General features: G+C 37.6%; 1 protein-coding gene and 1 pseudogene across 1 annotated transcript in view; one reads left to right on the plus strand and one right to left on the minus strand.

Moving 5' to 3' along the window:
* LOC141728640 (uncharacterized) overlaps positions 1-4,161 on the plus strand; it is a 47,642-nt pseudogene extending 43,481 nt beyond the window's left edge.
* CENPF (centromere protein F) overlaps positions 2,990-16,732 on the minus strand; it is a 38,487-nt gene continuing 24,744 nt past the window's right edge. Inside the window, exons 14-20 of the mRNA XM_074537092.1 lie at positions 16,169-16,309; positions 14,959-15,135; positions 14,054-14,215; positions 12,594-12,780; positions 11,413-11,892; positions 9,929-10,122; positions 2,990-7,440 (exon numbers count right to left, since the gene is read on the minus strand). Of these exons, the coding sequence (XP_074393193.1) occupies positions 7,240-7,440; positions 9,929-10,122; positions 11,413-11,892; positions 12,594-12,780; positions 14,054-14,215; positions 14,959-15,135; positions 16,169-16,309 (1,542 nt within the window). The 3' untranslated portion in view covers positions 2,990-7,239. The remainder of the gene's footprint in view (positions 7,441-9,928; positions 10,123-11,412; positions 11,893-12,593; positions 12,781-14,053; positions 14,216-14,958; positions 15,136-16,168; positions 16,310-16,732) is intronic.

Genomic DNA, 16,732 nt, shown 5'->3' on the forward strand with positions numbered 1-16,732 from the left:
CACTGGTCAGATGCTCTCAGTCCATTCTGCAATCATCTGCCATTCAGAATCTACTCTTGTACTTTCCAAGACAGGTGAACTGTTTGCTTACTGGCTACCTGCAATCCAGACTGCTGACTGCACATTTCAGTACCATTTTCCTTCTCCCAATATGATTATACTGGATCACTGATGGTTTTTAATTCCAATAGTCTTGGTTCTTTGTAAGGCTGAAATAGAGAAACACATGGGGTCACAACAAAATATGAAAAAGCACCTGGTTTTGCTCAAATGAATTCTGGATCTTTAAGATGGTGTCCCACCTATGAGGAACCTGAGCACATGGTAGGCATAACCTTGGGCTACATGCAGTCCCAAGCTATGATGTAGCAATCTTCCACATTATTCCCACACAGAAAAGGTTAATTTGCCACTGCTTTATGCTGTGTGTTCCATGGAGCACTACTCCCTGGGAGCTTATTGGAGGCAGGTAGTTCCCATAGAACATGCTCCACCAAAAGAAGAAAGTTAACTTACTCTTAAAGGTAAGAGCCACGTGCTTTCTAGCAGTTACCTGCTCTGTAGGTGCCTAAGGCAGCCCTGTAAAGGCACAGAAGCACCACATGATGCTCAAGCACTGCTTATGCTGCAACAGCTGTGACCTGGAAAAGAGGTTCTTGTTTCTAGCCTTTTCTGGTATTTAATGTAGATGGAAACTGCATCTTTCAGAATTAGATTTTCCAGGAGAATTTAGCTAAAAGATAGATAATCCAGCAAAATGGAAGATAACTGCAAAATTCCTTGCAAATGGAAGGCAAAGTCTCTGGGACTTGGGTGAGCTAGAGGAAATAAATGAATGAGGTAGTGGGGACAGAAGTGAAACACCTACTTAACTGAAACCTCATTTCAGTAGTTTGCTCCAGTTAATTAAGTATTGAGGAAAATGGATGCAGAAAGTACATTTTAAAGCAATCAAGTACTGCCAGAAATCAAGCCAGCAATTTGAAAAGAGAACAACACTGCTCTCTGGCATCTGACAAAATAAGATATTTGACAGGGAACAATATGTGCAGTACTGGTTAATTGGGAGGCGAGGAGAAGAATAATCATAGCTACATTACTGAATTTATAGAAGTGTCTCCAGTGTACCACAGGGACGATGTGAATTTGTGGAATCCTCCTGCCTGCTACAGCAAGCCAGCAATCACTTACATTCCCATCAACATTTTTTTTCAATGTACCCTAGACAGCAATGCAGAAATAGCAACTGTGGTGGCTCAGCCCAGGAGAATTGCCTTTAAAATGACTGTAAAATCCCCCAGTTTCCTCTATTGATGAAGAGATATTAGATAAGAAACAAGTGGGGAAGAATTAACCCTTAGTCTCTTATGCTAAAGCTCATCTCAGCGGGGTACAACCCTTTCCCAGTTATTACAGCATGGAATATGGTTATTCCAGCATCAGTTCTACAACAGGTTAGGTTGGCTGTGTGTTTTTGCAAAGCATCATCTTTGGAGCAAAGGCAAGACCTTAATTTCCCTCTCTTTTACTTCTAAGCTGTAGCCCAACACCATGGGAACTCAACCCATAAACTCAGCCACATTTTGGAAGCTCTGGCAGCACATTCAAAGCTCTATTTTCTTCCCTGCAGCTGGCTCACTCACCTTCCATTTTTAACATGCCATTTTGATCACATTTTAATGATGCTTTCAACACAAGAGTGCTGATTGTCAAAGAAGTCAGCAATGGGGATGGAGACACCTGAACAAACCAATCATTTGATACCCTTCCCAATCATACTTGGAGCAGTGTAAGGGGATGTGCACTTTGTGGGAGATTCTTATTTAGATGCTTTGATATAAACCAAGTGTCTCAGCAGTAAATTTGCTGGCTTGAAGACAATATCAGGAGCCAGATACCAAACACTTATATAAAAAGAGAAGTAAAAGAGCAGCTAACCAAGCTAAACAAGCAGTGAAAAAAGTAGGAGATCTGGGAATCACAAAATAGATTCTTTCCTCTGTAATTTTTCACAAGAAATTGAAGAGAAGGAAAAATCCCACAGGATGAGGTACCAGTCTTCTCCATTACTACTTTTAGCCTCCATGATAGGAATCTAAGGCAATTACGTTCATACAAAGTTAAGTTAATCCAAACTATGCTTTCCTCAGAAGAACTAAAATCTTCAATCCCTCAGCCTGGCAGTGTCTAAAACCACACATAAGTTTAAATACCAACAACAGTACTGAAAACAGACTATTTTTCAATTTGAGGTCAAAAGAATACAGAATACTTCCCTTTCTCTATACTGAAAAAAAGGAATTGAAGCAGTCCCCAACCACAATGAATAACTTCCAACTTCCCATTTTGCCTCTAGAAGAAAAAAAATTAGTCAGATGTGGATACACAGCCTTCATGAAAATGTGAATCTTCCTTCACGAGATCAAATGTATTTACACTGTATTTTATGTGGTACTCAGCAGGCCACCTAAATAAAGGAGCCCTGAAATAAAGGAACCTCTGTATCTAGCACAGAGCAGATACTCACTAAGCTTCCATCTGTTTAATTTATGAAGCACAGTAGCAGAAAAGCAAAATACAAAGAGCTGCTGATTTTTCTATGCATCCATCAGACCTTTCACTGAAGTATTTCAACAGCTGTATTGTCAATAGAGATCGTGATTTGTCTGCTGTTAAAAAAGCTTCCAGGAATAAAACCATGCAAAAAGCCAAACAGATTTAGCTGTTACATAGCTACATCCTGTTTTTCTATGTTCCACAGAGTTTTTCTACACTGAAACAAGTGCTTGGGTGTGCATATAAGTATGTCAGAGAACATCCACACACGCAAATATATATATACATATATATATATATATATATATATATATATAATATTTATATATTACATATACATCAATCTATTATATATATACATCCATCTATCTACTATATGTACATATATCTCTCTATCTATCTAATCTATTTACAGAGATCATCTCCTGGCCCTGGAACTATAGATAGACTAGTCCATATATATCAAGCAAGTCCACAACATTGCCTTTGAGTAGTGCTATTGCAGTCTGCTTTCACCACAGTCCACCTTGCATCCACTTGTCAACATCATTAATTTCAAACAGCTGTTTTCAATTGCTGTTTTCTGCAGAAAATTGCTGGCAGCCTTTTGTAATTTATGGCTATTTAGGATAAGATAACCAAAGCAGAGGGAGGTGGAATGATTTTAAGGGTTAGACAGCTGAAATCTCAAACGGCAAGAACAAGGCACCTGAAACTAATTCTGGGACAAATCAGGAGTGTTCTCCAGCACCTGGGCCACAGTGGCACTGGTTTTTTTTTCTACAGTGTTTACATTGTTCAGCAATGTTACCCTGTGTAAAGAGAACTTGTTTGGCATGTGTTGCATGGGGTGTTGCACACCCCTTTAGATGTGTGTTACACTTTTTTCTGTCATCACTTTTCAAGGTTTTAGGGCACTATTTGCTTTGTTGTCCAATACACTCTGAGACCAGGCACATTTGGATTCATCACTGGTATTTTTCTTCCTGCTTAAAAGTGTATTAATTTGCATCAACTGTAGGGCACACCAAGAAAACTAGCTGGATAGTGAGAGTGTGATTCTTCTTTTAGCTCCATCTCTCCCTCCCACTGGCCATCACTGAATAAGCAGACTCCTCCAAGTGGTCCCAGTGAGATGACAAACATAGAATTGGCAGCACTGTCCCCAAGGGTGGAAATGCAGGGCAGTGCAGAGAACTTGTGATCACCCCTGCAGCCAAGGGAGCTCCACAAATCAGGGCAGGATCTGATATTTAAGTATTTTAAATTCTGACACCTGAGAGATCAGTTCAAGCACTGGCCCTTAATAATAAGAATCCAGGAAAAGCAGCCCACAAACAAATCTCCTCTTATGTTTTTCTTTCATTACTAGGTAAAAATGAGAAGAATAGTTCGAAGTCTGAAGAAAGAGTTGAACATCACAAACCACCCAGACCCTTCCATCACCTGTGGGAGAACATGGCAGAAGGATGCCAGCATTCCTGCAACATGCTTTTAATGTACAGCTCTGGGCATTTCAGAGAGCATGCACAACCACTTGGGACAGCAAACTAGATTTTACACCAATCACAATGTAAATCTTGGGTAAACAGGAAAGTGAAGAAGAGATCCAGTTAATGCACCTACCTGTGATGTAACACTGTATCACCATGGCAACAACCAGGTTAGCATGCTAAGAACAATAGCAGAGCACCAAAGACATTTTACAGGGACTTTTACAGTCAGAGTAGAAAGTCACATACAAGTGTCCTTTCATTCATTACAGAGAGATGACAAAACACATCCTATGCAATCCTACTAGGAATCCTGATGAGGCACTCTGATTTTTTGTTCTGCATGTTTGATATACATATAGGTTGGAAATTATGTTCTTGATAGAGCTTTCCTGTGTGGATTGTGACATGAAGTCTCATCAGTTTGCAAGGGAATGTAAAATATGAAGTCCCACTTTCAACAGATTCAGGCATTAATCAAAGACCTCTTTAAAATCTTAACCTACAGCAAAATACATACATACTAGTACTCCAATACATACTAGTTGCTAAAAAATCCCCAGACATTGTAACATTTCAAAATGCAAACATCTCACACTTAAGGAAATATAAAGGCTTATAAAATACAAATGCAGGCATGCATTCTTTTACTGATGATAGTCACTTCTTTCACTATAACATAGTTGTTCAAATTTGTCTGGTTAAGATTAGACAGCTTTCTAAAGATAGATGTTTTTTCCACACTCTTCTCCAAGTGGGACACTTTTCAAGGCATCAGATTAGAATAGAAAAACAGTGATTTGGCTAAATAAAACACCAGTTTTGTTTGGGTTTTTTCTATTATCAGCTACCAAAGCCTCTTCATACCCATGTTTCTATCTCAAGAGACTTAATTTTTTTTTTTAATTGCTAATTCCATAAATGATTCCTTTAAGATACAAAACTTGGTCTGAAACAATTTAGCTTTTATGAGCTTTGACAGTATCCTGACAGAAGATGAGGTAATAAAGTGCATCCTTTAAGATAGGTCCCTTTCAGTCTACAAGGATTGTTAACTCAAGCGTTAGGTAATTAAAACAAACAACTGGAGATGTTTAAGAAAAAGCCACAAGATCTACTGCTGTGACCCCAAGCCCTGGTATATCTAGTTACTGAAGGATAGTATGTGTGGCAAGATTTTGATCTTTTGAATAATGAAAAATATTTTCATTTGTCTGATTCTGTTACACATATTTGATACAAATGTTAAATTTCTTTGAAGATGTTTTGGTTAGACTGATGAGTAGATCATTTGTTCTCCTAAACTGACTGCATTCTAACAGACAGTACTGTAAGAAAGGCAGAATAATGGTGTGTATGCATATGTAAAAAAGAGAACTCTGCTTTGAGGGTGAAACCAACCATGAAGTAGAAGGTATCATTACATTTTGAAAGTTCAGCTTGCAACCTAAGTATTGTCTCTTAGTTTAAAGAGTTTTTTCAAGGTGTAGAAAACATTATTACACTCTTATGTTGAAAGAAGAAACACCTTTTTGACACAGTAACATCAACAATGTGAAAATGCCTCTCTGCTGTGTATCTTGGAGATTTAGGGCATTCCTGCTCATGTTCAGGAGCTTGATTTCCCTAATACTTGGCCAGGCCAGGTGAGCATAAGCAATATGAATTATCAGCAAGTCATTTCTGCTTATTTAGATAATGACTGATGTTGATGTCACCTTTTTCTATAGTGTTAAATTGGTCTCTGCTGCTGAGCAAGCCCAGTTAGACCTCTGAAATCCACAAGCTGGGATTTCATGTAATGAATCATTCTAAATTCAAGTGCACTGTCATGAACTGGATGGAGTTATTTCTCTTGTATTGATGATGCCAGAATCTTATATGCTATTTCCAGAAAAGTCACCATCTTTCGATATCTCAAAGATCTTTCCTGAATGAAAAGGAAGTAACCTAGGGCATTCCACACACATATTTCTTGACACCTGAACATTTCCCAACACATCCATTCTCCTTACTTCAGGTACAGGTCTTCAATGATTTCCACAGAGACAGATTTGAGGCTAAGCATTGTCAAAGTGAAGAGTAACCTGCAGCAGAGCAGCAGCCAGCCCCTGCTGGCAGGACAAGAACAGAACTGTTGTCATAGGGCCCTTTCTGGCCAGGTACAAAGTGCTCACCCCTGTCTTGCTGAGGTTCACTGGCTGGCCAAGGGCCAGTTGGCAGATGTGCAGATCAACATACGACCTTCAGCTAGGGAAGTACACTGTCAGATGCTTCATTTCAGGGAAACAGGCAGTCCTCTTTGGCTTTGTTTGAACCATGTCTCACCCCCATTGCAGTGTTATTCCATCAGGAAGAAGGGATACCAAGACACAGAACACAAGCTAGGCCTGTGCACTGGATGCACTTTCTATCTGGTTCTATATTTTAGTGTTGCACTTAGAAAATAAGTCATTGTTTCATTTTGAATTATATAATAGTGTTTGCCACATTTTTCCTAGAAACTATAATTTTTAGATACTTAAGTTTATTTTCCATTAGTAAATCAACCATTGGTACACAATAAAAGCGACAACAATTAACCACATGGCAAAATGTGGCCACTTTTTCTATATTTTAATTTTTTTGACAGCTTTATAAAGAAGTATTTACAGAAAATTCTACAATTACATCCAAAAGGAGGTTGTAGCCAGGTGGGGGTTGGTCTCTTCTCTCAGTTAACCAGCAACAGGACAAGAGGACACAGAGTCAAGCTGCACCAGAGGGGGTTTAGGCCATTAGGAAGAAGTTCTTTACAGAAAGAGTGATTGGGCATTGGAACAGGCTGCCCAGGGAGGTGGTGGAGTCACCATTCCTGGAGGCATTTAAGAAAAGACTAGATGTGACACTCAGTGCCATGGTCTGGTTGACAAAGTGATGTTAGGCCATAGGTTAGACTCAATGACCTCAAAGGTCTTTTACAACCTAATTGATTCTGTGATTCTATAAAAAGATCAGTTATATCTGTTCACTATTATTTCTAAAGTTTGTGTGACTATTGCTATTAGTAAATACTCACAAGGAAGCTCTGCAGAACCCATATATCGTTATTCACTGGAGAAGAGAAAATGGTGCCCTCCAGATAGTTCTGGTATTTATTTTACAAACTGGTTTTGATCACCAGTTATTCTGACTAGTGACTAGTTCACATTTACTGCACCTTACAATTTTCTTTTTGCTTATCTTGCTCAGATAATCCTTGTTCATTTAGGGAATTTTTTGCTTTGTGCATCGTGCGACTCTCCCTAGTGTTATCAGAGAGAGGTTTTGGGGATTGTTTCTGCAGGCAAAGTGGTGACCTTGGTGTAGAATTCATTGGTGGAAAAGCTTGGGACCGCTGCTCATCATTTTCCTGTAACACAAACAAAAACATCCTTGCTTTACCGGTAATGGAAAACCATATTAGCTTTCCGCCTTGGGTTGAAAGGGTTGCTGCAAAAGACTAAATATTGGGAATTTGCAAAAGACAGAGACTTACTGGAAGCAGAAAAACATATTTTTAAGGCACTTATCACTCTGAATACACAACACAGTGAGGCTTGATAACTCTTCTTTTGTTGTGGTATGAGATGAAATATCTGCTACACTGCTGGCAAGCTATTTTCCAGGAGCAGAAAACAGCTACACAAGGAACAGACAGTACTATTAAGCTGTTTACTAAAGTACCTGGTAGTGTGTACCAAGAGCTGTATTTAATTTTTTCTCTACATATTCTGCAAATGTAAAGCACAGGTGTCACTTTTTTGCTGACATCTGGGCAGAAACCACTGCTTTCACATTTTGACCGATGTGCAGTCAAAGCATTCAATTTAAATTCACACAGAAAAGTGAATAAATTTGCATATGAACATGACAGGCACTTTTTAAGCACCTTGAGAAATTTGCAACAGTTTGAAACTAGGTATTTGAAATATAGTAGATGCAAGTATCTATCAAAGAGAAGGAAACAAGATTTGCTTCACTTTTAAAACAAGACACACCATTTACTGTATTAATATAAAGCATGAAACAAAATGTTTTCATTGTTTCAACAAATGATGAAACGATATGAGCAATTCCTCCAGAAATTCCCAATGTACATCATCTTGAAATAAAACCAATACACATTCAGCAGTGTCTGAGAGAAGGGCACAAATTCCTGGAACTGATGACTTTTGCATATTTACACTTGGGGGGGAAAAAAACAACACTGAAATGTTAATAACTGCGATCTAGTTGAAGGTGAGGAGTAGCCTGTCCTTGGACCTAGACAATACAAGTTTAGACAAAGAGGAGGAATGTTTGGGAAATCCCTCCTTCAGTTAAATGAGAAAATATTATTACTGATTAATTGTTTCTTGCTATAACCCTGACCATGGTCAGCAAGAGTCTACAACAAACTTATACCATGCTGGCAGGTGATTACTACACAGCTTTCTCTGACTGAGGTTTCCTTTCTTTTTTGCACTACTCAGATTCTTTACAAGCAACACCATTTGTTTCTAAGGTTATAGGGAAACAGACAGGAGTATAAATAAAATTTATTGGCATCACTTAATGAAACAGTAATAAAACACAGACCTCCAGGCAATGTCTGTAAGAAGCAGCAACTCTTGGCAAGTGGGGTAATTATCACTTGAAACAACATACAAATTCAGTGGACTCACTTTCACTGCAAAACACCAATTTTCTATTGCTGTAGCTCCAAAAAATTATGGGTCTGATCTGATTGGTCTTCCCAATGGTGCTTTCTGGCCTCAAAAGCTATACATCCACTAAACTATGTGGCATTTGCCTTTACTTACTTTTGGTATCTCGCCACATAGTTTATGTGCTAATACAAAATAACTGGATTAAAAAAAAAAAAAAGAAAAAACCCAAATAGCGATGTGCAAGATTCTGCTGATTGTCAAGAGAATACTTTTGTGCAACCTGGCAAACTGGAAGGATTTTTATCTATTGACATATTTCTGTGTAGCCCTCATACAAAGAGCTACCAATAACTACTCTTTTATTGCTCAACTTGAGATAACATGGTTACAAACCTTGGAGGAAGTTTCGGATGACAAAAGGTGCATTTCTGTCCTAAAGTTGGAACCATTTTCTATAAACTGCAAACTATTTGCATCATCTTAGAAAGAACACATTGCTCTGATATACTGTGAAACATTCAGCAATGTGTCTATTACTGAAAACACAAAGCTAACGTAAACTTCAGTTACTAACCTTTTTTTAATAAGGGCCCACTTTCAAAACATAACTGTGTAGTATTTATTTGTTTTGATAGCATCAAAATCTGGTAAGCATGACCAAGCTGGTCTAGTGGATGGTGTCCCTGTCTGTGGCAGGGAGGTTGGAATTAGCTGATCTTTTAATGTCCCTTCCAACAAAACCCACCCTTTATAATCCAGATGTTCCCTATTTACACATTTAATAGCCTCCCTTATATCTGTAGTTATTCTAGAAATTCCAAGAAGAGCTATTTGCAGCAAACTTCAAGCTCAAACTCCTAAAGGTTAGTCTTTTTGCTGATTACTTTCTCTGCAACCTAAGATGTCACAGTATAAGGAATATCTGCTCTTTAATATCTGTTATAAGAAATTGAAAACATACCTGCATTGAATTTACATTTCCCCCTGGTTATTCCTAATAAAAACATATGAACAATTTGCACATTGATACTATAGTAAGACACATGTCATGTTTCAGTCATCCAGTATTTATGATCTTCTCTTCACTCTGTTGTTGAGGAACATAAAGAATGCTATGTCCTCAAATTCACTTGGCGAGATGGATATGTTTGGTGAATGCATTAAGTCTTCCCATGACTTTGATACCCAGATAAAATTTTTCCAAGTTACCTTTTGTGGTTTGCTGCCACCAGGTGTCAAAGAGCAGCGCTCACCAAGATGGTCTGGTCTGCACTTCTGTGAGTCCTGTGCAGGCAAAGGCCTCTTCTCACTTGAGGAAGCCACATGGGGACTGGATCTGAGGTGCAGTGTTGTTCTACGTAAAATATAAGGGCTGACGTTGCCCCTGGGGATGTCAGCAAACCCTGAAAAATAAACAGCTTCTATAAAAACCTAAAGCAATCACACTTCCTCAAATGGATTTCTTTTTTCACAATAGGAATAAAATAGCAGATTGAAATAAATCATCTGTTCCATTGGAGAAAATGGAACAAAGAGATTGCTGAATAGATCTTGCATATTCCAAAATTCAAATGCAAAACTTGTGTATCACAGAAGAACCATTGAATTACAAGAGCAATTCTATAGAAAAATAAAAAATCAAAAAAGTGTTTGGTCTTTTTCTTTACAAGTACATTATTATGTGGAGAGTGATTTCAAACTGAAAACCAGTTAATTCCTGATACCGTGACATGATGCTCTTGATTTTTAATACTTTTCTCTGTGTAGAACTATTTATGTATAGACTGGTTATTATCTCTCGGTCTAGCCTAGAAGACAAACATGAACTGGCACATATGTCCTCAGAACAGGGCTACTTTTAGAAGATATAGTAATGCTGGTAAGAAAGTGAAATGCAAGTAATGTTTAGCTTTAGAAATCCTGACTTCTGGGAGTGACCACCAAAGCTGAGGCTATTCAGTATCCCTATGGTTTGTCCTTTAACGATAGCAATTACATTAATTATAAAGGGCAGGTTAATGGGTAGTTGAACTCACAAGACATTTTTCAAGCCCTGATTCGTGCAGTCTTCTCAGTTACCCTCTGCTACAGCAAACCCTTATATGGAGTACCAGGCTGCCTAATTTCATGGCATTCAGAGCAGACAAAGTGAACTCTCATGAAGATGAGAGTTTAATTAATTAATCTTCTCATGAAGATGAATGTCTTACTGCTGTGGGTAAGTCAGTTTCAACTCAGGGGATTTTAGTCGATTTAATGTTTTGCAAATTAACACACTTTTATTATTGGTATTGAAAGAAATAAAAGCCCACAAATAAGCAAACACTTGGAGAACACACATGGGCTTCCCTCCAGACACCACTCCTTCCCAGTTTCTGGTCTTCAGTTGCCTCACTGCACACTACACCTGTGAGTGAGGTGATGGGAGCACAGGAGACTGCCAGGACCACTTAACTCTTAGCAGAATGGGAATTATTAATCCAACAGAAATGTATTCTGCTGGTCTAACACCAGTGCTCCACAAAAGCTAACTTGGCACCAACTGTCAAGTCTCTCATTGACTCCTTTTACCTTCCATCACTATCACCAAAAATGTTTGCCTGGCCACCAACTCAGAGTGAAAGCCATTCAACAAAAGAGAAAAGCACACCTGCTGTACTCAGAGAACATTTGCCTTTACAAGACATAAATACCTTTTTGCACTATTTCTGGAAGGCCATCCAGCTCACAGTCAGTGTTGTCCTGACCCTGCAGATTTTGAGAGATATCACACTTCCTTTTCTTTTTCAATGAAGTCACTGGAGCAGGAAATCTTGGTTCTCCATTGTCTTTCCTGCTGTCTTCACATCTTTGCCTTTTACTTGAAAGCTTAGTGGTACCTTCATCTGACCTTCTGTCTTTGACAGAGTGTTTGCTCTTTTGCATTAATGACTTCTCTGAATTCAGCAAAGGAGTGCTGACAGCATCACTTGCTCGCTGTTTCAGCTGAGTACTCAACAAACTGACTTGTGTTTTTAGCATCTCATTTTCTTCCTCTACTTTATGATATTTAACAATAAGAGAGCAGTATTTCTCCAAGTTCTCATTTGCTTCTCTGGTCTTTGCTTCTGTAGATTCCTGCAATTCTTCCAATTTTAATTTAATTTCTTCTGTAATGGCATTATCATCAGCATCTTTTCAAAGAAAAACATGATTATTCATATAACTGACATAATAAAATATGCATATGTAAGAATTTATAGTGCAATGGTTGCACATCTTTTAATTACACATGTTTTGTAACAGTGCAACTATAAAAAATTGAATATGAAACAAATTCAGTATTATGATAGGCATAATAATGTCCCTGCTAAATAGAGCAAATATATAAAATGTGAAAAGAATCCTTGCCCAGTGCATGGGGAAACGTTTTCCCTCTCATTTTGTAATTTCTGAACACTCCATTTGCACCCTTAACTTGCTTTAAGGATCATTTACAATACAGTGCATCTCATGAGGTGAACTAAAATGTTAAGAACAGAGCATGAGAATCAGAGGGAAAAGCTTGCTGAAAAATGATAAAAGAACTTGCACACAAAACTTAGTAGAAAAACATCCCTTTTCTTCCTCAAGTCACTTACACCAAAAATGTAACATTTAATAAATTTATTCAGAACCTAGTGTTGTTTCTGAGAAAAGAAACAATACCTTTAAGATGAAAAAGATTAACTGGATTTTAAAAATGTTTGACATTTGCACTTGTAACTTTTTATGCTAGTTAAGAATCATGCTCTGTACTAGAGCTGCAAATGCAAGCGGACATTTCAGGGAACAAGAAAGTTTTACAGATTAATGCACCACTATGAAAGCATTAAGACAATCTAGATTCAGTTACCTTCTTTATTATGCTTCGCCATAGCCACATTTTCCTTCTTTAGCAGCTCATCATGTTCAGCTAGTTGTTTCTGCAACTCTTCCTTTTCCCGTTCCAGCTGTTTACAGGATTTCATCCACATCTGCACTTTACTGTGGGCATATTCATTTTCCTTCTTCAGCTGAATTATAATGTTACTATTATCAGCCTAAAAAATAAGAAATTCAGTTATTTCACCAGAAACATAATTCCTCCTTTTAAACATCATAATATCAAACAGAGTAACAGTAAAAGATCTCCAAGACCATTGAGTCCAACCTTTGACCAAACACCACCATATTAACTAATTCATAGCACTAAGGGCCACCTTGAGCTGTTCCTTCAACCCTTCCAAGGGTGCCAACTCCACCACTTCCCTGGGCAGCCCCTTCCAATGCTTTACACTGTTTTCTAAAGGAAAGAAATTCTTCACAATGTCCAACCTGAACCTTTTACCATCCCATTGATCTGGTACCAACCTGTGTGCAAATACCACACAATGAGTGCAGCCAGAAGCCTTCTCTGCTACACTGACACTACCTTGGGTATGTTTTCTGGCACACATCCACAGGACTTTATCCTTGGACTGCTCTTATTAACCAAATTAACACCACAGTGGAGAGCCCTAAGAAGAAACAACTGTTGAGCAAGATGAGCATTTTGTAATTCAGTGTTTACTTGCATGTAAATTGAATTGACTGTTTCTTCAAGAGTGCATTTATGAAGACAGTAATTCCTGAAGTGGGAGTGCTGAGCTGGAGCCAGAAATCAATCAGACAAAATAGACCAAAACCACCCAGAAACCAAGAAAAATGCAGGGATGGGATTATTAGTACAGTAGTACAGTGTATGTACAGTGAAGCTTCACCTGTGCTACTAAAAAGCAAACCAAGAACATGAAGAGCTGTTCCCAGTCATCAGTAGCTCACAGTATGTGGAGCTCCTATTCCAGCATCCCTGAGGACAATTCTGTCAGAGAATTACACTAGTTAATACCTGTAATGAGAATTCTATATAAAATGGAACTGAAAAAGCTGAATCAGGAGCAATCTATCAAGACTAGTACTTAGGGATAGACCATGGTACATTTTACCATCAAAGTAATTCACAAACACAAAACAGAGGCACTGCAAAGTCTCTCTGAGTGAATTCTAACCACATTTTTGCACACCTACAATGCTCACTGTAGTCAATGGGCTGCTGTGTTTAGGTCACACAAACCAATTCTAGGTGATCTCAGTCACGGCACACAGAGCAGAATTTTTCTAATGCACATCAATAGTAACTATGTTTTCTCCAGGCTCTATGTTCTCTTTAGTGAAACAAAGGCTGCACCAAAGTCAAGCCACGGTTCTGGAGCACTGGTTCCCAATCCTATGTTTATTTTACTACACAGTGTCTGGAATCTCATGCAATTGGTCACACTTCAGGGTTTTTCTTACCTTAGTTTTTAGGAGTTCTCCTAAGGACTGATTAGCTTCTTTAAGGGAATTATTTAGCTGTTCTTTATTTGACTTCAAATGCTCAATTTCTAATTTTTGCGAGCTGATAAAGTGCTCCAGTGAACTAATCTTCTCATGACAGGCCTCAATTTCTACTTCATTCTAAAGAAAGAAAATGTGCCTAATTACTATGATACCAAAAAGGACACTGAGTTTCATTTTAAAGATGTACCTAACAGCATATCACAAACCCACAGGAATTCCACAGCAAATTTAATAATTATGTTTTAAGGAGTTGAACATTAAAAGGGTAATTTGTCTCAAGTACGTATTTTCAATACTAGAATCTTGCCTCTAAGAAGACTGTCAGAAGAAAACCCTTATATTTTACTATAACTTGTTTTTACATCTACTTTATATTAATAATAATGAAAACTATTAAGAAACAATTATACTAAGTTATTAGCCTGGGTTCAGCTGGCCTCAAGTTCACAGACATTTCTGCAGTAAAGTTGATGGCTCTTTACATATAGCACATCTGACAAATGTATTTCCAACAAATTTGTCCTTATATCTTGAACTGGTTCAACTTTCTTCCCTCTTCCTACAAAAAAAAAACATTTCCTGGATTAAACATACTGTTGTTTTCCCTTTTTCAAGGTTATAGTCCTAGTGAATTTTTTTATAGATCAAATGGGTACTGAGTTCTGAGATAAATTAACTTTTTAGAACTTGTCATGTGGAAAAAAGTTAACACATACTGAGCTCCAAGGTAAGTATATGTAGATTTTGGAAATATTGTTAGCAAAGATAAATTCTTTTGCAATAGGATCAGCAAAACTTTGTAAAATACACAGAACTCAATTAAAAACTCACAGCAGTACTCTTCCTATTTTCTGACTCACCTTTCGGTTTGCTTCTGTCAGAGCATCCTGATGCTTTTTCTCTGTTTGAAGTAGTCTGTCTTGGTATTCTGATATCTCTCTTTTAATTTCACTTTCTTTTTCTTGTAGTTGATTCTGGACCTTCTCCAAACACCTGGCCAGTTCATTTTTTTCTGAAGTTGTGAGATGCAGCTGAATCTGTAAATAGTAATAGTACATTCTTTGGTATTTGGAGTTATCTCAATGGAGAAAAAGTTAACCCATTAAACTATTTGAATTGGAAGCATTTTTGAATTTTCCAGAGTTTGGTAAGAAAAAATATTCAACAGTGGCTAAACACAGTGTAATCAAAGAAAAGAACATCTGAACACAAAAGGTAGGACAAGAGGCAAGGAAGGTTCTCGTAGAAGAAAACAAGTGCAAGTTTGCCAACAGCATTAAATCAAGCAGCACTGCCAAAATCAAAGCTTAACCTCTCCAAATGTTGCTCTCTCTCAGAGTGACTTGAGAGATAAAGGGTCACTTCCTCACCCTTTTTAAGATGACAAAACTTTCTAAGCATTTTCATCCATTGTTATAACTACTTTTTGGAGAGCTGGCTTGTATTTCCATTTAGGATTTCTAAAAGTTGCAGAAATATCTGTTCTTTTCCCATCCCACTCAAAATCCTCAATGCCACATTAGAAACAAGCCCCTGGTTATAGAATTTTTAAAATAAAGTTAGCAGGTCAGATGATCACACAAAGTGGTTTAAAGACATACACAAATAAGACCTAAAGTTTTCTAGATGATAAAATAGCCTCTAAGAATTAAATGCAAACAAATTATAAACAAAGGCTCCAAAAACTGTTTTTTCCTTGACTATGTCCTGAATTAAATTAACATCATTGAAACACTGAAAGTAGTTTTGACAAATGCTGTATTTTTTGTCTGCCCTCCTCAGTCTGATGATGGAAAACATGTAGTAGAGAATTTCTCAACACTGAAAAATGTCTAGATGACCAGCAGTGGCCTTTATGCCAAGAAAACATAGTTTGGATGGAAGGAAGAGGGGGAAAAACTACTAAGTAATCATTTTATCTCAGAAGAGAACATTCGATTTTTTGAAATTTGGAAGCAATAACATCTAACACTGTTCATTATCACAGATCCCCTTGACCAGCCTCCAGACAGATACTATACTTGAGCATCTGGCTTTGAAGACAGAAATCATGCAGATGGAATAACTTACTTTGTTCTTTTCTGAATGTTCTTGAACACATTGCATTTCTTCAGCAAGCTTACTTCTTTCTTCCTGTAATTTGGCAATCTTCTGTTCAGTATTATTTAGCTTGACTTGCAGCTCAGTTCGACTTTCAGCCAGTTCATTTACCTGAAGTAAAATTTCCCAGGATTATTTTTAATACATGTGTCATGACTGCCAAAGAATGTACTTCTATGTAACAAGCAGTTTTTAAGATAGATTATTTTATTCCCATAGTTGGTCAAGTTTTAAGCAAGAGTCACAACAGAGTAATGATGTTTTCACATGGCAAGTGCACTATTGTTACCTCACTTTCTTTGGAGCTTCCAAAACATTTATTCTTGATATGAAAACTCAGTCACGCAATATCAATTTGTTCTTCATCCTTTTCTTCTACAGGGAAGAGGAAACTATTCTGCATTATTTGATTGCTTAAACTTCTACTTTCAAGCTACTTTCTCATTCATCCTATGCAAAACAATGCCCTGCTTTCCAGCTCTGTAACTTCAATGAAATTTTATGATTGTATAGAAAACATAATTTTAAAAATAG

The sequence above is a fragment of the Zonotrichia albicollis genome, chromosome 3, assembly GCF_047830755.1.
Source record: "Zonotrichia albicollis isolate bZonAlb1 chromosome 3, bZonAlb1.hap1, whole genome shotgun sequence".
Lineage (NCBI taxonomy): Eukaryota > Metazoa > Chordata > Aves > Passeriformes > Passerellidae > Zonotrichia > Zonotrichia albicollis.